General features: G+C 56.0%; 1 protein-coding gene across 7 annotated transcripts; it reads right to left on the bottom strand.

The window, feature by feature from the left end:
• Positions 1–2,475: 2,475 nt before the first annotated feature.
• PRXL2A (peroxiredoxin like 2A) lies at positions 2,476–22,604 on the bottom strand. 7 transcript variants are annotated; one of them, XM_046654021.1, is made up of 7 exons: positions 16,423–16,492; positions 15,850–15,917; positions 11,815–11,977; positions 9,943–10,034; positions 6,749–6,889; positions 5,675–5,839; positions 2,476–3,219 (listed from the first exon to the last, which is right to left on the bottom strand). In XM_046654021.1, exons 2-7 carry the CDS (start codon positions 15,850–15,852, stop codon positions 3,106–3,108), a joined length of 678 nt encoding a protein of 225 aa, XP_046509977.1. In that variant the 5' UTR covers positions 15,853–15,917; positions 16,423–16,492; the 3' UTR covers positions 2,476–3,105. The 7 variants fall into 7 exon arrangements, with proteins under 7 accessions (XP_046509977.1, XP_046509975.1, XP_046509976.1 ...); XM_046654019.1 differs by having other exon boundaries at positions 11,815–11,994; positions 16,423–16,484; XM_046654020.1 differs by lacking the exons at positions 15,850–15,917; positions 16,423–16,492 and adding an exon at positions 22,467–22,604 and having other exon boundaries at positions 11,815–11,994.
• Positions 22,605–24,562: the final 1,958 nt, after the last annotated feature.

Here is a 24,562-nt window from a genome sequence, read left to right as displayed (position 1 = left end):
CAGCATGGCTTGATGAGCAGTGCGTAGGTCCGCACCCGGGATCCGAACTGGTGAACCCCGGACTGCCCAAGCGGAGCGTGTGAACTTAACCACTACCCCACCAGGCAGGCCCTCTGGCTCCATTTTAATATGGCCCCACTCATGTCATCTTTCATACACCTACAGACTATTTTCCAGAACTCTTCAGAGATTATCAGAACAACCTGGTTCTAGGTAAGTCCTCCTAAAGGTGTGAGTGCTGGCCTTCCAATCTTGACAGAGTTCTCTTAGGATGGTTCTCAACTTTGGCCACGTGTTGGAATCACCCAGGAGCTTTAAGAAATAAAGTGGCCTAGGTCCAATCCTGGAGATTCTGATCTAAGGGGCCAGGGGGTGTGGACTGGGCATCAGAATTTTTTAAACCTCCCCCAGGTGGCTCTCCTGTGAATCCAAATTGAGAACCATCAACTTTCCAGCAAGTTCTTCCTTGCATCGTCTTGGTCATTTGCATTCATATGGACTCTCAATTTGTTTATCAAATAAAGAAAAGCGAACCTGCTGATGCTTTTCAAAGGCTGCTGAAGCTTCAAGCCCAAAGCCCACAGATGTTAACGTCTTGGATTTGTAGGGCTTTTTACATTCTTGCTTCTCGAAGTGTGAGCCACCGCCCAGTAGAACCTAATGATCACCAGGCAGTGGGTAGAAATGCAGAAACTCTGGCCCCACCCAGGCTTGAAAACTGTTAAACTTTACAGCACAAGTCATTCTGTCCACCCCCGACACCAGGAGACTTGAGCAAACACTGGCATAGTTTCCAGCAGCTCAAGGCTGGTTCCCTGGGACAAACCAGCCCCTTTGAGTTCCCGCCTGGCAAAGCTCCAGGCTGCCAAAAGAACTGACCGTTTCTTCCAGCTGAACACCTGACCACAGGCCTCTGAGCTCCCTTTCCTTAAAGCATTTACTTAAAAATATTTGCATGTGTAAATCCTTTCTCTGTCCCTTCGAGATGTAGACGCTTCTGAAACCAGGAGGGTCTTTCTCAAGGACCAGGGGGCCATCCCTTTGAGATGTCACCATCATGACAGACAGGGGTCTATCTCCCCATCTCTGTGGGAGGGTAACTTGAGAAGGTAGCCCGTTAGCAGACACACAGAGCCTAACCACATGGACCAATTCCCCCTACCGCCCACCCGCCCTGTAACTTCCACTTCTCTGACTCTGCTCAAGCCCCTGCTTGTCCTTGCTCCCTATCCCTTCATTCTCCCTTTAAAATTCCAGCTGCCTGTGCCCTGAGCTCCGTGCAATACTGAGGCCTCTCCCCGACTGCAGCAGTTAACAAATAAAGTCTGTCTTTCCTGCCTTTAACTCGTGTCTGGCTTCTCTTTAACTGTTTCCATCTTAACAACACCCTTAGGGGACGAGCGTGTGGACGAAACTTTGCGAAGCGCTGTTTTATAATGTTTATCGTTCCCTCAGCGACTTCTAATCAACAGCCCTGAACTCGAGACAGGAACTGTGATGCCCGTTTCACCAGCGAGAGCGCTGAGGGTCCGAGCTTGGCTGAGTCACACCGTTAAACTAGAACTTGAACTCGCCTCCTGGCTCAGACCCGGGCTCTTCCCACAATGCCACGCTAACCCAAGAGACGAGACCCCTGCACACGAGGACCAAGAGTAAGACAGCTGGTGACAGAGACCACGGTTAAGGTTTCTCTTTACGCATCCATTGCTGCAACGTCCCGCGGGCTCTACTCTTCTTTAATTGCCAGAGAATCTTTTTAAAGTCAAGTACCTTCCAGGCCCCGCAGAATTCTCATCTGAGTTATCCCACAGCTACAGGGGGATGAGACACTGGACGGAGCCTGTTCAAGTCTGCAGAAGCCCATCCCCTCGGGGGCCCTGCACACGCCACGCAGCCACCAGGCCCGGTCTTGGTCCTGGACCAGCTGCCACTACTCGCTCTGCACACTTACTGCCGACGCTCTCCCAGCTTCCCCTCCAACCTCAGTCTCCGTTCTCGCCTTCCCGGGTAAACGCTGACACCCCTCCTGCTGGCTGCTCTGGTCCCCTGGGCCCCCTTCTCTGTGCTGCCATCCCCGCCTTCCTATCCAGGGCGACCTGGTACTGGGCACAGACTCCCGAGGGCAGATCTCCCTTCCAGTTGTTGCTGACGTCAGACTCACTCACGTGACAAAATTTCAAACGTAACAAATCAACGAATTAAATTCCATCCCAGCCTCTCGGTCCCTTCTCCTCCTCATTCCCACATCAGGCTAAAAGAACACCAGCAGGAAAGCAGCTACCCATTTTAAATCCCCAAGTCACTCCTGCAGGAGAGACGGCAAAATCACTAACACGAGTGACAGGATGAATTCTGCTCATCTGCAAACCCCTCAGATCATCAGAACTACAGGAACTACCCCCTGACCCCTGACCCCCGGAGAACACTGATCTTTCAGGTTCAATGCCTTTGGCACCAGTGATTCAAATTCAGACGTCCTTATGGTAAATATTTTTATTGTTAGTTTTATCAGAACAACTTGTATGACAATTTCTGATGCATAAGTTTATCAGAGCCAGAGATGATCATTTCTTCTAGAAAAGCAACCCTCTGAGGTTAGAATGGAAGACAAAGAAAAAACAGATTTCACTTTAGAATTTACTGTCACCAAGCCCTCAGCAGCACAATTCCTTTATATATCACTTGAACATTACATAGCAAGTCATCAACAGAAAACAGACCCAAAACCTTATATCCTTATTCTTCCAGTCAATCATCAAATTTTCCTAGATCTCTGAAAACACGAAAATAAAAATCATTTCAATAACAGCATCCAAACACCATAGACGCTGTAATGAGGTGCAGCAGTCCAATTTTAGGCCTCCTATTGTCCAGATTTCAGCTGAAATAGCCTCCATCGGTTTCTTAGATTTTATCACCTTGTTTGGGAGGCCTGGCCTTGCTGGGCCTCAACAGACTACAGCACTAAACACGTTAATGATCTATACTGAGAATGCGGTGTGAGTGGGTTTCTAACTCTTCGGGGACTCGAGTGGGAAGATGATGCACCCCATGAACACAGCCGAGTGCCCCTGGGTTGTCCCTGAGCTGGGCCGTTTGACACAATCACTTTTCCTCAGAGGCCAAAGTCTGCGGTTTGATCTTCCTGGCGGCTTCCAGAACAGAATCCACGTTTACTTTGTCTCCAAATTCTTTTTCTCGGTGCTCGAGGAGAATGCCCTAAAAGGAAACAAGAGGGGACACCGTCTTCATCCCGAGTTGCTGGTTCAGGAAACAGGCCTGGGTGGCAGCAACCGTCAAGCCTGCGCCCAGGCGGCGGGGAGCAGAGACCCGACTCAGCCCTGGCTCTGCTCGGGAAGGCGGACGCTGCCTTCACGGTATCTGGACGGCACAAGCAGCCCTTCGGGAGCAGGAAGTGAGGAGGGACTAACGTGTAAGGGGGCCAAGAAAGCTTCGCAGGTAACAGAGCGTGGAAGCACACTAGGACACTGGAACCCCACACACTCTAAAGAGGTAAAACAGACGGGATGATGGGTTTGCGATCAGCCTCAAGGAATCCTTGCTAGAGAGTTCTTTGACCATGACATCTAGGAACGCATCTTAAATTAAAAAAGTAAACATCTATACACATGTTCGTGTACCATTACGTATAAAGACTTTAAGAAAAGCCAGCAGCCCCACCACGCTGCGGCAACCACAGGGAGGCACATCAGGAAACTGTATTCACCTGCCTAGTAAAGCGGGGCACAGACGTCAAACATACTGAGGGGACAGACAGGGACACGGGAATGTTCACAACATACTGTTAAATGGGAGAACACCTAGGTTAATAAGACACCATCTTCTAAAAACCAAGTCGAAGGCCTCCGGGCCCAGCTCTGACCTGACGGGCTGTCCACGGTGGCTGAGAGGAGAGGCCGGCTCTGCCCACCTTCTACCGTCCCATTTTCACATTTTCCATGTTGAAAACGCCTTTCTTCTTTAAAGGAATGGTGCTTCAGAGATTACTATTACTATTACTATTACGAAGGAAACCCCACCGAGTGGCACCTGGCACAGAGGGACTGCAAAAACTCTGCCCCCAAGAAACACGGAGCCTTCCTTGTTCCCTGAAGCCCACCAGCCCGTCACCCTTCCACCAGGAAGGAGGAAGGCGGGAGCTCCAGGGGGCACCAACAGAGCCAAACACCACACCTAGCAACACAGAGAGCATGCCAGGCAGGCCTGGGAGCCTGTGAGCACCCGGTGAGTCACCAGGCAAGAGAAGGCTGGCCAGTGGGCCAACCCTGCCCAGAGGCTGAGGGGAGCAGGTAGGGGGGAGAGTGCCAGCACGGGAAGAGGCTGAGGGACCCCAGGGCCAGGGCATCTGGGAGGCCTCTCGGGAGCCACCTCCGAGCGAGTTTCCAGGCAGGGGAGGGGCAGGGTCGCTGGGAGAGGTCGGATCTGAGTCCTGAGGCTCATTTCCACTGCACCACTTGCTGGCGGCGTATCCTTGGCTGAGTTATTTCCTATCTCTGGGCCCATTTCCTTCCAGGGAGATGGGAATAAAAACACCTAACACCCCAGACTGGCTGTGAGGGAGACGAGATCACGCATACGAGCACCTGGAACAAGGCAGGGGCTCCTGGCAGCCACTATCCTAAGACGTTCTGATAGATCTACCAGCAAGTTGGCAGGGGTTTATGTTAAATCAGACACTAATTCATGCCAGATTCAATACACACAAGCAATAGCAGTTACTAAGATTTAAAAAGAAGAGATCAGAAGTGAAGCTTAAAGTTGCAGGATTTCTATTCCCACTAGCTTTTATTCCTCCCAGACTGGGAAAAGCATGCAACGATCAACCTTGGCAGTGAGACCTACCCAGCAAGGTGTCAATGTCATCCCAAGGTTGGCAGAGACAGGCCCAGAGGTCAGGCCACCCATCTCCAGGTCCTCCTGCCCTGCCCTCGAGCCCACATCCACTTGACCGCATCCCTGCTCTGTGTCCAGCCGGCACTAGCCAGCACTGCCTCCAGCAGGGGCGTCACCACGGCTACCGCCTGCCTGGAGTCTGACAAGGAGCATCAACCACCTGCCCCTGGGCCCACAGAGCCTGAGAGCCCTGTGCTGACTCTGCACCCTCAGCTCCAGCGCCCCACACAGCCGCCCACAGAGGTCTGAGACGCCCCTCGCTTCAGGGAGAGCACACGTACCACCTCCCCCACCTCTCGCCACCTCCCCCACCTCTTGCCACCTCCCCCGACTGCGCCTGTTTCCATTTCTTCTCTCCTCTTCACTCTACTGTCCATGCTGATGACCTAGGACCACGGCAAGGGAGTAAATTCTTGACAGAACAGAAACCGTGCTTTCGTTCGAGCACAGAAAACTTGAGATTAGGAACCTGGGTACGGGCCTAGTGGTGCCACTGATGAGCTGTGCTCCCTGAGGCAGTCCCTCACCTGCCCTCCTCCCAGGTTACTCACCTGCAAAGCTCTCAGACTGTCTCATGACACGATTGTGATGAGTGAGGAGACTCACGTGTGAGGCGTCAAGAGAGCAGATTTGTAAAGGATGATTCCCCTTCCCCATGTTCTCTGGCTTTCTGGAAGGAAGGCTGGGAAACCCCGATATGGGGTCTCGCACTCACAGACACAGACACCCACAGACACAGAAGTGGACACCAGGGACTCACCTGCCTTCCTGACCCCACCACAAAAACTCCACCGAGGATGAAGCCTTCACCTTCCAGGTTCCCAGAGAAGCCGCTGTCCCAGGCCCGGAAGAAGTTACGCCAGACGCCCAGACGGACGAACCCTAACAACATCATCTTCCGCCTCTGGGGACCGTAGAACTTTTTCTGCAGGAGTAAGACAGACAGGTCCCGATGAGCAGGCTGAAGGCCTGCCTCCCCGAGGAGGAAAGGGCCAGCAGGGCGTTCAACACAAAGACCCAGAGCCGCTGGTTCATGTCCTTCTCCACCCGACACACACGGCTCCACCGAGGGCACCCTCAGCTGCCTGGGGACACAGGGAGCCTGGCCAGGTTCCCAACTCGAGGCCCGAGCTCGGGAACAGACTCCAGCTCGGACTCTAACCGCGTGCTACACATGCCCAGGGTTCTTGCCCATTAGGATGACGACAGCGCCACATGCTGCAGAGGTGACAGGAGAGGGGGAAGACACGTGGCTGCAATGGATCAAGGGATGGGGGCTTGCGGTGGGGGAACCCAATGGGGTTTCAGGCACAGGCATCCCTCAGCATCTGCGGGGCAGTGGTGCCAGGACAGCCGAGAATAACCCAGTCTGTGGATGCTCCAGACTCTTAAAATGGCTGAGTGTCTGCGTATAACCGACCCACACCCTCCCGTGAATTTTAAATCATCTCTCGATGACTTATAATACTGACACAGTATAAATAGTTGTTATAGTGTATTGTTTAGGGAACAATGACAAGAAAAAAAGTCGGTACAGGTTCAGTGCAGCCGCAACCGCAGGCCTCTCCGTCCACAGTGGCTGAATCCGTGGATGCCAAGGGCCGACTGCATTTCCTGGGCTCCCGTTCCCAGTCCCAGAGCACGCAGGGCTCAAGCGATAACTGAGAAAACAGCTCTGCGCAGAGGGCTGGCAAAGCCCCTGCAAGCCCAGGGCGGCCGAAAGCGGGGCCAGCCTCCAGCTCTAGGCCACACACACGCAGCCTGGGCCACTGACTTCCCACACCTGCATGCGACACCCGCCAGCCCGTGCCCCATAGGCTCACGGCGCTCGCACCTTCTCGTCCAGGAAGATTTCTCCTTTGAAGTAGGGCTGGAAGTCCTCCACCTCCGTACTGAGCTGCTCCTTGACCACGGCATAGAGGGGGACGCCCAGCTCGTCCAGCTTGGGCTTCAGCAGCGACAGGTCCATGGCCTCCTGCAAAGACAGGGCAGTTCAGGCACAGGAGTGCCTAGCGTTCTCAGCCAACACCACCTCTTCCCCATGGGCCCAGGGCGGGGCCGGCACTGAGTGCGAAAGAAAGAGGCAGCAGAACGCCAGCAGCGATTAAGGCCTGGGCTGCCCGGTGCAAGGCTGCCCCAGCAGGGCATGAGGACATCAGCCCAGGTTCTAGTCTCCTCCACGGCAGGAAGGAGAGGCTAGATTCCTGTTACAGGCGTCCCAACCACGGCCTGGGGAGCATCCGGTAACTAAGAGATGGCACCCAAACACTGTCTGTCTGCCCTCCTGGCCACAACGCCCCTCCCCTGCACGGAGCAAAGCTGCAGGGGGCCCACCTAACAAACCCCACCCAGCCATGAGGACGGCCGCTTCCACACCTTTGCCGACTGGCTCCCCACCGACCGCCAATAACCCCCCCTTTCTCCAGCTCAAACCCTGCCCTCTAGAAAGGGATCTTGTTCTAAGAGCTCTCGCTGGCTAGTCCAGCCCGGAGCAAGGTCCCAATTCTCCAGCGTATCTAATCCTTCCTGCCTGGCGACTTGTCCTGTACTGACTGTGTGTCACCATGAAGACACCACTAAGTGTCTCAAAGTCAGACACTGCGTCTCCCAGCTCTTGGGTCCCTCAGGGCCTGGCACACAGCACTAGACACCAGGCGGGAAGCCATGAAGGCGAAGGTGGACAACGGGGAAGATGCAGCTGAGCTGACAAGCAGAGACACTCCTGACTCACACGGCCTGCGTGCTGGACGGATAAACACAACCGCACACGTCACACTGCAGCTTTGACGTGAAGAACAAATTCCTTTTTCACATTTGGTGTCATAATCAGATCCTTTAAAATGTACCCGCCTCACCTCCAAAACAGCTACGTTGCTTTATGGCAGCAACTACACTGAATTTTTCATTTATTTTCTAGAACCACAACAAGAACAGCTAAGGAAGCAGGATACCAAGAGCTTCAGAGAGGCACAAACTTTGCCCCAGAGCAGAGAGGACCACAGGTCTGATGTGGTCTCAGACCAGCTGTGTGTGACACGAAAGGTTTTCCTTGCTCTTCCTGGGCCCTTTGCTCTGGGTGTGCTGCTGTGCAAAGCCGTGAAGTGGAAACTGAGTCACACACCTCCTCCCACGGTCACTCAAAATAACTCTGACTGCCATCCAACCATCCTTCTAGAAACACAAGTTTCCACAAAATGCTCTGCTAGGATAGAGATCAGAGCACGTGAAAACAGGTCGTAATCTGAGCCATTGCTCTTGGCCACTCTGGGGTTTAACTGGCCTGGAGAAATCAAGTCACCCAGGCTTCCATGTCGGCATTCGGAGGCTTCACAGATTTGCAACCCAAAGGCCCGAGTTTAAACTTCCCCTCTTGGGGGAGGCAGAATAACACCCTCGAAGGATGTCCACATCCTAATTCCAGGAACCCATGAGTATGTTTTGTCACACGGCAAGGGGGAACTAAGGCAGCAGATAAAATTGAGGCTGCCAGTCAGCTGATCCTAAGGAAGATTATCCTGTGCTATCTGGATGGTCCCCACGTAAAATCACAAGGGTCCTCAAACGTGGAAGAGGAAAGCAGAAGAGTCAGGGCCAGAGCGACGAGCTGTGAGAAAGACTCGAGGGGCCACTGCTGGCTTAAAAACGGAGGAAGGGGCTGAGAGCCGAGGAATGCCGAAGGCCGACGCTGGGAAGACACAGAAATTATTCAGCCCAGAGCTGAAGAAGGATCGCAGTCCTCCTGCCACCTCCAGTTCAGCCCCGTGCAGAAGCCTGACCGCCACAGCTGTCCGATGGCAAATCTGCACTGTCTACAGCCGTGGTGGGGCAGTCCCCATGGCAGCAACAGGAAATCAACGCACGTCCCGACGGCAGCGGGACTTTGTCACAGCCTCTGTACCTCAGTTTCCTCCTCTGTAGAACAAGAATGACACCAAGAAGCCGTCTTTTCCAGGGATGGGGTGGGGAGCCACTGGGCAACGGGCGCGAGAGCCCCAGGTGGGAGGAACAGCAGGGCATCACGTGGTCTAAGTGTCCAGCCCAACTGCACAGCCAGGGAGACCTGCAGGGCTGAGGGGAGGCACCCCACAGTGGGGAGGATGACCGGAGGAGCAAGGAGGACCCTCGGGTGGGGCCGAGGCCGAGACTGACTGGGGAAGCAACGCTGTCTCAGGAGCGAGAAGAAGGTCATTCCCAGCTCTCCCCAAGGCAAGGCGGTGATCTCAGAACCCAGGGCTTCTGCCACCAACCAACCGTATGACCACAGATAGGTCACCAAACTACTCTTGTCCTCGGTTTACCTATCTGTGAGGTGACAGGCTGGACCCTGCCTTCCTCTGACAGGCTTCCTCCGGTCTGAACAGACGATGACAGGCTCCTCAGAGGGAGACGCGAGGTCAGTGAGCCCCAACTCACACCAGACTCATGCCTACTGCACCCAGGCCCGGGGCATGACCCAAGTCTCCCGGCTCCAGGACCCATGCCGAGGGCGCACAGTGGGGCAACAGGCCGACCACAGGAGATGTGCGGCTGTCGGCCTCCAGCTGGGACTCCAGGCACCTCCTCAAGAAGAGGCGGACAGGCGGGTCCATCCTAACAGGGCGGCCTGGGCTTCCTCCTGTGCTGCGGCTGCCCCATGGGGGAGGCTGACCCTACGTGCCCAGGACCAAGCCAGACGCCTCATCCCACGAGCACAACCCTGTGCCGAGCATCAGGACATGGAATCAGACCTGGTCCCCATCCCTGATTAAATGGGAAGACGGTCCAGAATGCGGATAGAACCACAAGAGGGAGCGGCCTTGGGAGTCCCAGAGGAAAGTCAGGCATGCTGCCCACCCCAGGCTACGGTGAGCTGTTAAACCAACAGAAACAGAGGGGAAGTTAATAGAAATACCTAGAGCAAAGAACAGACACTGGGCCTGTGTTGACCAAGGGCTGAGGTGGGCCCACAGGTGCTTGTCCTGGCTGGAAACGCAGCAGGCCCCACTCGCTAGGACTCCTCCCTCTGCACAGACCCTCAAACGCACTCACCTCCCGACAGAGGAAGCAGCCCGGCCTCCGCACGGCCATGATCACAGCTCCATTCTTTTCCCAGAGCTCCTTGGCTTTGAAAGTCCTCGGTTCTGAGGGGAAGAGAAGCGAATTCAGTAGCATTTCCTCCCAGGCCAGCCCAGAGAAGCCGCTAAGCAGCTCGTAAACGGCAGCAGGCCTAGCCGGGGACCTGGACAGGCATTTCCCACGAGGGAAAAGCAAACAGGAAACCCAGACAGGTGGTATCAATCCTGCAGAGGGAAACAAACAGCGGGAGGTCCCGGCATCTCCCCAAAGGCCCCATCCCCATCCAATCTACTTGCAAACTTGGAAAAACCCAAACTGGAACATTTCTGGAAAAGCGGCCAATTCCTTTGCTGCTGGTGTCAATGGGCCTTGTGACAACCCTGCAGGGCAGGTACACGGCCAACGTCTGAAAGCGATGTTGCACTTTGGCCAAGAAAACACCAACTCTTTAAAGAGCATTCAAAGGAAGAAAGTCAACAGAAACTTTAAAAAAAAATTTTTTTAAATATGTTAACTGCAATATTATTCACAGCGGAGGGCAGAAGACGCCCAACAAGGAAATGCCGAGGGGCAGTCCAGCACGGGAGCTCAAGCCGGCTCCACCGTCAGACTGAGTCCACATCCAGCTGTGCGACCTTGGGCATGCAGGCCTCCCTGAGCCTCAGTTTCCCCGTGTGTAATGCACATGTCTGGCAGCTGCACCCTGGGCTGCAGTGAGTATGGAAAGATGGATGCACCAGTGCTCGCCAGTGTCCAGCAACACAGAGCCAGCGAGGGCTCAGGGAGTGTGACTACTTCAGCAATTCTCCGGGGAAGCCACGTCCCTGCGGGATGCGATGTGGAAAAAAAGGGGGGGAGGGGCATCTGTAAACAGGTGAGTCTGGGAAACCCTGGGTGAATGCAGCTCAACAGGGCCCTCCCTTGGCAGGGCTTCTGAGTCCCTCACGAGGGTGGCTGACGTCCTAAAGCTGCAGTCATAGACCCTGCCTTTCTCGACGGGCTTCCCCGTGTCCTGAACAGATAATGGCGGGCTCCCTCTGAGGACCCCACTTGGAGACCGCCTGGTCAGTGAGCCCCAACTTGCACCAGACTCATGCCCACTGTACCCAGGCCAGGGGCATGACCCAAGTCTCCTGGCTCCAAACCCCATGCCAAGGGCACACAGTGGGGCAACAGGCTGACCACACGAGATGTGCAGCTGTCGGCCTCCAGCTGGGACTCCAGGCGGCACCCCAAGAAGAGGCGGACAGGTGGTCCGTCCTAACAGGGTGGCCAGGGTGGCCTGGGCTTCCTCCTGTGCTGCGGCTGCCCCACAGGAGTGGCTGACCCTGTGCACCCAGGACCGAGCCAGATGCCTCATGCCACGAGCACAACTGTGTGCTGAGCATCGGGACGCAGAATTGGGTATACAGTGTTTCCCAAACTTATCCGACTTAGGAGCTCCTTTATTTGAAGATCCAGGGGCCCAGAATTGCTCAGAACACTCTGGAAGGTTCAGTTAAGCAAACGGCAGTATGACTAAATATTATGGCGCAGTTATTGTTCCAAGCAGAGAGACAACAACAGAAAGTGAAAAACGCTTCTTTTGATTAATATCACGGGCACCAAGGTCACACCCACATATGGCCATGCACACGCAAGGAAAGAATTGTGCAAAAATAAAAACCATTCAAGGGCAACGGAATTATCAGAGATTTAAAAAGCGTTATTACATTTTTCCTAACATTGTTATATTGTCTTTTCAATTGAAAAAAAAAAGGGAGAGCTATTTTAAAAAGAAAAACATAAGTAAGCCTGAGCCCGGCGCTCTGGAAAAGTACCGGGACCAGCGGGGTGGCTGCTCACCCTTCTCCAGGGTCTTCAGGTCTGTGTCCTCCAGGTACTCCAGCGCTGCCTTCTGGGACTTGGGCAGGAACATGTCTGTGTTGGCCAGGAACAGGGCCAGGGCAGCGGCCCCCAGGGCCCCCACACCAATGGACCACATCCCCATGGTGAAGAGACTCGGATCCTGGAGGAAAAACATTTCTGGAGATTGAGAGGAAGGAGGAAGACATTACTGCTCCTGAGAGGGCTGGAATCTAACATCTGGGATCGGCTAACCAAGAGGCCAGAGCAAGGCAGGGCTGGGGCTGGATGAGGGCAGGGCGCTCACTGAGAAAAGGCAGCCCTCACAGACACTGCTCCTGCCGCCCCCTCCCGCACCCTCGGAAGGCAGCGGCCCCAGCTCTGGGGTGCTCCTCTGCATGAGCTGCGTCCCCTGGGGGCAGCGACTCCTCAGCCCCCTCACTCGATGCCCGTTTTCCTTCACGGACTCGGTGTCTCAGCCACCAGCTCCCCGGGGACGGGCAGCTTTCTCCTCGTGACCAGAGGATGCTCAGAACACCAGTCCCATTGTTCTGTGACCCCATCCTTCCTCCCCATTAGTCTGTGACTCTCTGGGAAACAGACCCTGTGTCCTGTTCACGCAGCGCCAGCCGGTGCCCTGCAGGGCGTCCCCACTCCTGGGAGGCAGGAAATCTCAGCACATTTGTCCCCGGGGAGAATCACTTTATGTTTCACTCATTACACAAGCAAACCAGGCTCAGAGTGAAAACAGAGCAAAAAAAAAACCCAAACGGCTGCAATACATAAAACCAGAGTCAACAAAACAGCAAATCTGTAAACATCCGCCACCTGTTACATCGTAAAGTTAACAGAGTGGCCGCCGTCAAACGCCAGGGTGACAGTTTCCTCCCATGACCAGAACCTCAGGGATGTCTGTCAAACGAGCGGGAGTAGAGACTGGGAGAGTGTGCTGAGAAACAGCCGGACACTGGGGTCGGCCGCAAGCTGGGCGAGAGATGCCTACACAGGGCGGGAGCTCAGCAACTGAATCGCAGTTCCAGGCAGGACCAGAAAGTCCAGCCTCGTTCCCAGCTCCCGTCCAGGAGTCTCACCAGGCTTCCTCCAGGTGAGAAGCAGCCCACCACCGCACAGCAGCAGGAGCCCGTCCGGCCTGCCCTCACCTGCCAACTGCTTACAATGCCCATCTTTCCGTTTGCCCCCTCGCCATCCTAGGCATCCTGACTTATACTGGAGGCTTCCTCCCTAAGTAGCAGCCTGATCCTGAGCGCTGAGATCACCGGGTACAGGCCTGGGGTTGGGGTGTCTGTGTGTGTGTCCCACGTAACCTGACCCACCTCACCACAGACACACCTCTCCCTCGCAGGACGTGGCCGGGGAGAGCATTTCTCCAAAGGATTAAGCGGAGGCCTGGGAATCTGCAGTTACTGCCAAGGCAGGGCCCGTGTGGGATCCACCCCACGAGGCAGGGCTGGGAGCAACCTGGTGGTGATGACCTTGGGAAGAGGAGGGGAGGCCAGTGTTTCGGCCGTCTGGGAAGTTCAGATTTGAGTTAAGAAATAAAAGGGAACTTCCAGGCAAGGGTGGGGGGCGGGAACGAGCAAATGAAAACAGCACTTAAGACAGAGGAATTTGGCACATGTACGCTGGACGAGAGAAGAAAGAGGGGAGGCCAGTGCGTATGTGTGTGTGTGGGGGGGTGGTGTCTCTGATGTGCTGGGAGGGGAAAGTTCCATCTTATAAGCTCCCTAACTCACCATGAGTCTCACAGGCTGGCGGCCCTGGCCTCATGCAGAAACGCAGACTCTCAAGCCTTACTCCAGAACTAAGATATCATAAACTCCACTTTAATCAGATCGCAGGCGACACAGACGCACATTAAGGTTTGAGAAGCATTGTCTCAGAGGAAAGAATTCAGGACTTTGTGCTCGGCTGGTCATAAGCCATAGAACAAAGCACAGGCCTGGGAGCACCAGGCCCCCCTCGAGGCCAGCTCCGCTCCCTGGCGCGCGGTGGGAGGGCAGCGATGCCTGTCACACCTGAGCAGCGCTCCACGCCTCTGCCTGGAAGGCCCGACCTCGCCCATCTTATTCTTCAAGACTCAGACACCTCCTCCAGAAGTCCTCCTGGACGCTCTGCCTAGCCCCACTCCCACCACCAAGAGGCATTCACGCACCCCACCTCAGTCCTGGGCCCTGTGCATCCCCACACCCTCTGATGTGCCCGACACTCTGACGTGGACCTCTCTGCCAGTGCTCTCTGCCCTGACTGTGCCTCAGTTTATCTCTGAATCTCCTGGCCTGGTGCAGTGCCTGCTGGGTACAATGTGGGCTCTCTGTAAACATGAATGATGGAAGCGAGGACGCACAGAGGACCGAAAGAGCTGGGAGGCCGCCTCCACAGGCCGGCTTGCAATTCTTTCCATGGACGAGTTACACATTACCAGGTTAAAGTTCAGAGAACAATGAGAAGGAAAACAGCAGCTCCCACGCACCTGCTGTAAACAGCAGGCTCCCCAGAGCCGGGCCAACCTCTGCGCCTTTGCGCCCTCCCTAGGTGGCCCCAGATGTCTGACTCAGGAGCCCAGGGCCTGGGCCCTGATGACAGATCTGATAACGTCTCTGAGTCAGTGTGCAGAGGCTGGCCCACCCCCCCACAGAAGGGCTTCAATTCCTGGGAGCCATTCAGGAAGTCCAGGGGGTCCCCGTGGACCGCAGTCAGCTCCACGCCCTCCCAACTCGCCACCGCTGCTCCGGAGGCAGGCAGACTCCCTCCCCCGCTGCCCGTCCACGATGATCGTGTAGCATGTTTGCTCAAGAGCATGAGGGAAGCGGACCCAACCTGCCATTCCGTCTATTTCCAAACCCTCATCAGCCCTGCCCTGTTCAATAAATCCAAGTGAGGAGGACGTAAAACCGAACGACGCATCATCCTCAAGGAGAACCAGGCCCAGCATACGGACGAGAGAAATTCAAGCAGGACGGCGAGGCAGCTCGGCCCAGGCACAAACGTGGGGTGAGAGCCAGGGACGTCCGGTCCAGGCAGCCACAGAAGCATCCAGAAGAAAGGGCTCTGGAGCAGGCGGGACTCGGGGACAGGATGGAAGAGCTGGGCCAGGCCTGGGCGGAACAAGCCTCGGAAACAGCCGGCTGGCTGGGGGCGAAGGCACCCAGAACGCGGGCGACCCTGTCCCAAAAGCCCCCCTCTCTGCACGTCAAGCCCAAGAGCTGGAGTACACGACTGGGCTGCAGAGCCCCCAGGAGCATCGCTGCCCACCCCACCCCGACTCTGGCTGTGACCCAGCAAGTGTGAGCAGGGTCACCCCTTGGGGAGCGTGTGCCTGGTCCTCAGACCCCGCAGCCCCAGGATGTGAAGCACGACTGCCCTGCAGCTGGGCGTCAGGCCTCCACACCAACACCTGCTCCCGCCGGCCTCTCGCAGCCGCAAACTGACTTCTGGACACACCTAGAGCGTGTGCAGGTCCAGCCCCACAGCCAAGCCCCCTGAGCGACAAAGCCACCCTCACCCTGGCCCTTCTCGCAGCCACTGCCGCTCTGAATCCTGAATCGCAGCGATTCCCAGCCACAAGCACAGGGAGGCGGCGAGGAGCCTGAACAGCTGAGGGACGATGCATTTTCAAGGGGCCTCGAAGGCTCCCGACTGCAGGGAGAGGGAGGCCAGGAAAACCAGCATTCACTTAGCATCACGCGACATGCTCGGCCTAATTGCATTCACTCAATAGTCTTGTGAGGCAGAGGGGATCCTGTTTTATGGCCAACAATCCCAGAATTCAGAGACGCTCAGACCCTTGCGCAGGGTCACAGAGTAGCATCAGTACTGCGCCCCCGACCCAGATCCCCAAGGCTCCAAAGCCTGTGGTCCTTCCACATCAGACATTGTCTCCCCACTCATCCATTTGTGGGGTTCTGGAGGTCAAGCGGCATGATCCCCTTTGTCTTGAAGAGAATTTAAAAAGGCCCACTTATTTTCTCAGCCATCCCATATAGCCAAACCATGTTTACCCTGAAAGAAATTTACCATACGACAGTTGCCCCTTCTCTTCCTCCCCTTCTCTCCCACTTCCGCTCAGGAAAGGGTCAGGTTCTCTGAAAGATAATAGCAAGGCTGTTTACAGAAGGGCCAGCCCCACCTGACACAGCGACCGACCAGACCTTATTCAGTTCCCCGCTGTGGGGCTCAGCGGCCGGCTCCTCTCCCAGCCGCCCAAGGGCTGTGGCGTGATTAGACCACACGCAAACAGCTGTGGCAGCTCAGAGAGGCAGCCCTGGGCTGGGAAGGGTGTGGGGTGAGGGGGAGACCCAGCTGCACTCCTGAGGCCATGATGGGTCGATCCCTCCCCAGCCGCATCTCCCTCAACTCCGAAAGGAGGGGGATGGACGAGGCAGACGCTGAGGCTCCCCAAGCCCCCCAGTGACATCATGCAACTCCATCCCACAGCTCAAGCTGGAGTCTGCACACTCTGGGTTCCTCCTCATTTCCATTTCCAGACTGTTCCTTCCTGCAGCCCGGAGCTTCGGGAGGCACCTCCCCTGCCCCACATGTGGTCCCTCCTTCCCGACCTGGCAGCTCAAACCTGGGACAGGCACTCACCATCCACAGCGACCACACTCCTGCTCCTGCTGACAAAGAGGCTGGCCCAGAGGAGCCAGAATCAGAGCAAGCAGGGTGGCTGGAGGCGGGGCGGCAGGGCCCCGCCCATGGCCGTCCACTGTCCACAGGCAGCACCGGGCCACCCAGAAACCCTGGGGCTCCTTCAGCTGCAACAGCCAATCTCAGAAAACATCAAAAGGGAGAGCTGCCAAGGCCCCTGGCCCTTCGAAAAGCTGAGCAAAGGGTGAGTCATTTGCAGTCATGCAGATGGCAACAGTTACCCCTCTCGCTACCCTGTGCAGACTGCCGAAGCGGAGTTGCACCCTAATCAAAGGAAGACGTCCCTTTCCCCATGGCTGCTCCTGCAGCCTGCTCCCTGGCCCTGGTCTTCACCCCACACCCAGGAAGTCAGCTGCCACCCCCGAGGACCCCCACCTGCCGTCTATCCTTTACCTCCCTCTGCCTCCCTTCTCCTCCTGCCACATCAGTGCTCCCCTCAACCCACACGCCCTTCCTGGGCGACCTCACCTGCTTCCAGCGCTTTGCCCACCAGCTCAGGATGGGACTGGCTTCCCGGCTCCCCCTGCCCTTCCTGAGTCAATGCTTCTGTGGGGACCTGAAATTGGCCACCCCAAGATATGTCTCTTTGGCATCAGGATTATTTGAGGCTGATTGCTTTTGATAAACTGGGACAGGGAAGGAGGCTCTGAGGAACGGAACTTGCCCTTTGTTAGGACACATTTACATTTGTAAGGTAAATCTCTATCTGTAAAGGTGCCTCCCTCTGTGCACCAGGAAGAAGAAAGGAGATGACTTTCTCTCTAGAAACTCTTAATCAATACCAAAGGCAAGGACTTTAATCTGCATTTTATTGTGCTTGTCTGGTAACCTCCTGTAACTGCCTGGCCCGTGGTCTCTGTCGCAGCTCATCCAAACTCTCCAGCTCCGTGGATGACAGGGCATCCAGCCAAGCGCTCAGGCCATAAACTGCGTGCGCCACATTCTATTCTCCCTCCCTCAGCGCCCACATCCACTCACTCAGGAAGTTCTGTCCGTCCCACGGGTTGAGCGTGCCACCCATCGCTTCTGCGGTCCACCCCAGGCCCCGGGACTGTGCGCCTGCCCTGTGGCCGCAAGCCCAGGACTGGGCCTGGCGCAGCTCGAGGTAGGCCCACGCAGCTTATGACGACGACCCCGCAGCACACGAACAGGCCCCTCACAGCCTAGCTTGGGTCCACCTTTCTGGCCTCGTCCCTGGCTGCTTCAGCCTCCTCGCGGACCCTCCACGTGCAAGGACGATAGTGCTCTGGTGAGGCCTCCGCACAGTTGCTCGTGTTGTTTCCTTTACCCAGAATGCCCTCCCCACTCACGCCAACTGGGTAAAGGCCCAGCATGGCTAACACTTCCTTCCACAGCCTTTCCTGGAAGCCCCAGCCACTGACTGCCCCTCACCTCTGATCACAGAGTGTGCATGCATGTGCAAACGCACACACACCTATGCCCCTTGCACAAGCAAGTGCACTTAGTGTGTTTTCATTATTTACACGTCTGTCTCCACAATACGGCAGAGCAGTCTGAGGGCAGAGGCTGCTGTCTTATTCAGCCCTGCATTTCTAGCACTTAATGCAACCATGGGCCCTCCAGCACCAGTTCCACCAACCCTGTCTTATCAACAGAGGAATTAAGAGTGGTTTTTCAAGGAGAGACCCCCTGTCCAGTTCAGGCCGGCTGAGACCACGCACCCATCAACCAGGCCTGCGCAGATGCTCGACAAGTGACCTTTCCAACGTCAAGGGGCAAAAACTCCATCAGCTCATGCTCATGCTGCCATTTTGTGAACATGCGTCCTATGAAGAGGTGAAGCTTGCCTACGCGTGCGCAGATCATCAATTCCCTCACCTCTCCTCACCTCCAATCATCTACTCCCACAGCTCAGACCATCTTGCCCCCTACCCCATAAACATCCCCAGGCCCCCATTTTCTGGGAGGCGGACGTGAGACTGATTCTCCCGCATCCTCGCTGGGCCACCTTGTAATTAAACCCTCTCTCTCTGCCAACATGTCATCCTGGTGATTGGCATAACGGTGCGGCGGGCAGAACGACCCTGGTTCAGTAACACTGACACCAATCTCGGTAACTGGTAGTCATCAAACATCTAATGAAATGACCTGAATTGTACTCTTGGAATGCCACAGTGAAGGAGAGCTGGAACTAATTTGTAGCCACTCAATTTCAGATCAGCACACAAGGTAATTCTGGACTAGTCTGGCTGGTCTGAGCTTAAAGCACGCACTCCTGTCTGGGGCTTAGGTGGCCTTGCGTTGGGTCCTAGCTCCACTGCATGGCAATCTGACCTAAGCCCCGAGGACCCTGGCCCTGCATCTCCCCCCCTGTACAGACAGAGGCAGGAACGAGAAAATCTAGGAGGCTGTCTCAGTTCTGACATCCAAAGGCTCTGAAGGACCACATGGTTGCAACTGCAGGGTCACGACCGCCAGAGAGCCGTGGGGGCACCAGCCGCTGTTGCTCTCCTGCTGTTGCTCTCCTGCTGGGCGTGCACATCTGACTCCCCACCTCCCCAGGCCAAACTCCTACCTGTTCAGGAAGCTGCCTCCCGCAGGAACTAATAGAGTCTTAATGAAACAAAATTTCAGCACTGGGTGGGTTAATTCATGCCTGAAACAAGTAGAGACAGCATCATATCCTAAATGGCCAGGGGACACCTGCCCTGCCCTGCCCCACCCGGGGAACCCTCCCTGCTCAGAATGAGCTAGCCTGAGGCAGAAGGAAGGACAGGGGTGTTGAGGGAGACAGAGGAAGCTAAGAGTGCCAGTGGGCCTCCCTGCCCTGCAGCCCACAGTGAAGCGGCTGGAAAGGATGCTTCATTTCCCTTCTCTGCTCTCCTCTGTTCCCCTTCCTTCTCTCAGAGCTCTAATTCAGCCCGTCCCTCTCTGAGTAAGTGAGGAAACCAAAGCCCAGAGAAGGGGCTAGCTAGTCCCAGGTCACATTGGTGGGGGTGTTGCTCAGTGGCTGTGCTAGGACTCTGGTCTGGGTCTCCCAACCCCAGTCCACGGCTATTAATTCTGCATTGAACACTCCTGCTGAGGCCGGAACAGTGTGGGGGCCCGGGCTCAGGGAGGGGGGCCCATGGGTCCTGAAGTCGGCTCCCGGGCCTGAGGAAGGCTAAGAGCAAAACCATTCCTGCACAGGGCCTGGCAACACTGGCGGCTAGAGCACCCGCCCTTCCCAGCCCAGAGCTTTGCGAGCAGTTTACAATCCAAAGCCAAGTGTTTTCTTAAGGCCACACTACCCGTTCTCAGCCAAGAAGCCATTCTGCACCTCTCCTCCCTAAGGTAACAAGCTCCTGTCCATTCCAGCTGATAAAGACACAGGCTTGCAAACACCAGTTCAGCAGCCTGGTGACCCAGGCCCCCAGGACCCCACAAGCTCCCACCCACCCTTGTCATCAAGGACCGTGGAAACAGCCACCTGCAAGGAGCTCTCCCCCACTTGCCTCAGTCTCCAACTTCCTGTTCTGCTCCTTGGGGTGACTGCCCAGCTCTGGCCCCCCCCCACCCCATCCTGCTATCTAATTCACAAAGTTTCACAAAGTTCTGAACAGATGCTGAAAGCAGAACAAGAGGACACAATCAGGGGCCGGCCCAGTGGCGCAGCACTTAAGTGTGCATGTTCTGCTTGGGAGGCCCAGGGTTCACCGGTTCGGATCCTGGGTGCAGACATGGCACAGCCATGCTGTGGTGGGCGTCCCACATATAAAGTAGAGGAGGATGGACATGATGTTAGCTCAGGGCCAGTCTTCCTCAGCAAAAAGAGGATGATTGATGACGGGGATGTTAGCTCAGGGCTAATCTTCCTCAAAAAAAAAAAAAAGAGGACACTATCAGCTCCTGGGCAACCAGGAGACACTGCCAAGGGTGAGGAGTGTGGGGGCTGGGAGAGGCCTTTCCTCTGATCTGTTATCCTGAAGCTACAGAGCCCCCCAAACACCTGGCCATCCTGCCGCTCCCTTACACAGCCTCCTGCCTGCGCTGAGGGCATCTGCTTTATCAAGTTCTACAAGTGTCACGGGAAGGTAGGGCAATACCATGAAAGACACTGGGCTGCAGGACGAAAAACCTGGGCTCTCCTTCTTTGCCTCATCCCTCTGAACCTCAAGGACCCCTGCTTACAAACAATGGCACTTTGAAGGGTTGTCAGGAAAGACATAAGAGAAGAGCAATGCGAAAGGCAGCAAAGGACAGCAGAATTGCAAGGCAGCATCATTTTTCTCTTCTCTGCGGGGCCCACCCATTCTCTTATGAGGGCAGGACATCAGGACAAAGGACACGAAACACTGTGAACAACCTCTCCCGCTGTGTCACTGCAGGCCTGCCTCCGGGATGGAAGTTCCAGCTCTGGAGGGAACCCTGGCGTGTCTCAGGCCCCCTCCACAAGGCATCCTGTGCGCTGCCCCTCCTGCAGCCGGCCAACACTGCCTTCCCCACCAGCAGCACCAGAGAAGGCAAAGGGCACTGCCCGGTTGTAACCTTCCCGTGTCAGAGGCCACTGAGCTCAGAGGGGAGCTGAGAGGTTCCCTTCCAATGCCTCCAGACAGTTCTTGCCACACAAGCCCCAGCGGAGGGAGACTTGGCATGTCTCCCTGCTCAGTATTTCACCAAGAGGCAGGCACGCAGCTGGCATGAGAGCTGCCCTATTTCTGGGACGCTGTCAGCGCCCAGGGCTTCGAGCCCCAGAACTCCAGTCCTCACCATTTAATCGACAGAAGCAGATAAGACAGGCATCAGAAATGCCTTCCAAACCCCTCAGGACCAATGCATGAGGTCTCTTCTCAATGGGACGCCCTTAGGAAGGAGGGTGAGTGGGAAGGGTCACACCAAGAACAGCTAAAATCAAACTCAAATTCCCAGAAGCTGTAGGAACCTGGACACGGCACTGTGTTTGCATCAGCAGAACGACAATGATTCCGGAATTACCTTCTACAGAGTTCTAAGAATCAGGATTCACCGTCTAGGTGGTGCCTCGTAAGCCACCGTACAAAGAGTGACATAAATATGAGGAAGAATTCTTACTCATTTCTGGATTAGTCAAGGATGGCCCCTAAATGTTGTCTGTACACGAAATGGAGGGGTTCTGATGACCGGGTATGCTCGAAGAGTCAGGTTCGCATTCTGAATCCCAATTCTCAGCCTCCAGGACTGGGCTGGGGCAGAGCATCCAAGACCACACAAGCTGGCTCCCGACAACGCTTCTCAAAATAAACCCTCAGTAATTATTTTCTTGTTTTAATCAATCTGTCAAGCTCAAAGGAAAATACATTAAAATAAAAAAACGAAAACATAATTGAGGTCTAGGTAACTGGCCTGTAGAAACAGCATGGCCTGGTAAGGAAAAGAGGCCCAGAGTCAGCAGGGACTGGACCCCAGCCTGACGTCTGGACACCCTGGGTGCTGTGCCCCATAGCCCTGGTCAGGGGCCCTCCACCTCCTTCATCTCCGGCCCCTGCCACAACCTCGAGGACATACTGTCTGATGGGTGCCGCGTTCGTCTTTTCCTCCCCAGACTTTAGCTCAGTCTCGCACTGTACAGCTGGGGTCCCTTCAGTTTTGTCCAGAGCCTGTGCCCTTCGGGGGACGGAGGCGAACAGGCGCCTCCGGGACGCTGAAGATGCTCAAGAACAGAAGCGATCGCGGCCCCATAAAACACGCGACCCTCTGCCAGCACCGGCCGAGGGCGGGACCTCCCGCAGCCCCCGGCCCCACGGGACGCACGCGCCAGGGCAGGGTCCTCAGCTCCGAACTCTGACCCTATGATGCCGGCGGGTCGGGGCCAGCATTCTCCCCAGCGCGGGGACCAGCGCGGGCCCGCCCGGTCCACACCCCGCTCGCCGGGTCTTCCCGCCGCCCGCGCCGGGGGCGGGGCCGCAGGTGCAGGTGCAGCGGTCGCCGCCTCCCGGCCCGCCGGAGTGGCGCACTGCGGCACCGACTGCCGCTCCTCCCGCACCCGCCCTGCCCAAAGACCTCACCTGCCGCGGGCACCCCGGCGCGCGCCCCCGCGTCTCGTGCCGCCGCCTCCCTTGCCGACCCCGGGGCTCCCGCCCGACCCTACCCGCCCGGGCCAGGCGGCCGCGCCTACCCAGGCGCGCTGTGCCCGCCGCCCGCCGCGCCTGCGCAAACGCTGTGCCTGCCGGCCCGCTGCGCCTGCGCAGACATCGTGCCCGCCGCCTGCCCGCCCGCCCGGGGAGACGCGGTGTCCGCCGCGCATGCGCCGGCGTCCTCCGGCCGCGGGGACTGTGCGTGTTGTGTGCTCGTCGCGCGCTCTCTGCTCTGTCCTTCGCGGGTGATGGAAATTTACCCCTGGCTCCTTCCAGAGCAAGGAGGCTCCGATGCCCTCCGTGGATCCGGAGGCACCTGTCCTGGAGCCGAGGGCCGCCACTTTTAGCCCTCAGCTAGTTTTTGCGCAGTTTCCTGATGGCTTGGTGTTTTGGGGCGTAGAGAGGGGGAATCTTTAGGATCGACGCATGCCGAGAAGTGTCCCTTCAAGCTTTAGAAGCAAATTCAGAATCGCTAACCTCTGACCCCATCCCACGCTTTCACATCACAATGCTGGCCCTGGGGCAGAGGGTGGCGAGTGGTAGCTTGGACCGCCGCTCCGGGATGCTGCCTGCCTGCAAATGTCTTGAATCAGCCTGGTCTGCTTTGACCACGCTGGTTCATCCGTTCATTCGGTCGCTCATTGACTCCTCAGATGTTAGCTGTCCGCACTGTGTTATAAAAGTGGGCGATTGGGAAAACACCTTTTCAGAGGGAGGAAGGGCTGATGCGCGATACAACACTTAAAATATCACTGGAACACAGTCTGATCAGCCACAGGGCAGCGGGAATGAAGCCGCAAAGCAGGCCTGACAGCCCGCTGGTCAGTGGTGGCCATCTGCCTGCAGTGCCCTCTCCCACTGCACCTGGGAGAGCCCTACTGGTGTACAGAGTCCAGAGGCTCCCCTGATTGACCCTCCTGACCTCCCCTCGGACTCCGGGGTCCTTGTAAATTTGTGGACCGGTAGAGCCTAGTCAGGAGGTCTGGTAACCAGCTATGAGTCCCTTCGCTTCACCTCGGGGACCCCGGAGCCTGGCCCAGGGCCAGCGCAGAGGTGTCCTTGGGAAGTGTGAAAGGGAGGGTGGATCAAGACTGAGGATGAGAGGATCTATTTGAGTGATCATGCAGGCTTCTTGCAAGGGTAGGTATTTGATTGAAAGGCCCGAAAATACTTGGTGTAATTTGGTACAATGTGGGTACAGTCACAAGAAGTCAGTTTACCCCCAGAGCATCTGTCTTGCTCCTGCCTGTAAGGTTCATTCTTTTCATCCTGAAGTAGGATGTTTGGTGAACTGTGTGGAAAGTTGCAGGACAAAAGCGCCGCTTAGAACAAAACAGGAAGCCGTTTCCTTTGGCTGTAGGTCCCCAGAGGCTGACCATTAATGACGGAACCATTCAGGGGTCAGGGATAGCAGGATCCTGGAGTGGCAAGCTCCCTGAGGATCCAGCTGTGGTATAATTAGGAAATGCAAAAAGCCATGATGACGTGAACACTTCTGTAACATTCTAAAGCGCTGGACTTCAAAAGCCGGGCTAGATCTGATAGCTAATTAACACCCTACTCGCACTCCCCGTTTGTCCAAGAAGGCACAAGCTGAACTCATTAAAAAGCAGACACCAGGCCGGTGGAGTAAGTTATAGGCAAGCAGGCACAGGAAAACTCACTCACAAAGCTCAAGGATTACAAACAAAAACTCCAGCCTGCCAAGTTGTAAAGAGAAAAGTAATTCTAGTGTTGTGAAAACAGAGAATAACCTAGATTTTGAATTTCAGGGAGTAGAAATTAAGGTCGACTAGGAGCTTTGTGACAACTCAGATAACTTGGTCATTGTCACTCTCTTGACAGGAGCTGGAAACTTTTCCGTCCTTCACAGATCCCATAGGGTGGGCAGAAAATGTTGCTGGCAGGAGGCAGATGTGAGTAAAGATGGGATTCTTTCGGGGTCCCAGCCACGTCTAGACTCAGCCGGCTTCGTCGGCTCACTCAGCTGTCATCCACGCCACCAGCAGAACGTCATTTTTTAAGCT

The sequence above is a fragment of the Equus quagga genome, chromosome 2, assembly GCF_021613505.1.
Source record: "Equus quagga isolate Etosha38 chromosome 2, UCLA_HA_Equagga_1.0, whole genome shotgun sequence".
In the NCBI taxonomy this organism is placed as follows: Eukaryota; Metazoa; Chordata; class Mammalia; order Perissodactyla; family Equidae; genus Equus; species Equus quagga.
The sequence above is the reverse complement of the archived record's forward strand: the minus strand, read 5'-3'. Positions and strand labels throughout refer to the sequence as shown.

Coding starts and splice junctions, on each gene's coding strand:
- PRXL2A (XM_046654016.1), bottom strand. CDS start 22,277: ATGCTGGCCCCGACCCGCCGGCATCATAGG. Junction 11,978..22,247: donor CGACCCGCCGGCATCATAGG/GTCAGAGTTCGG, acceptor TTTTTCCTCCAG/GATCCGAGTCTCTTCACCAT. Junction 6,890..9,942: donor GCTGCTTCCTCTGTCGGGAG/GTGAGTGCGTTT, acceptor CTGTCTTTGCAG/GAGGCCATGGACCTGTCGCT.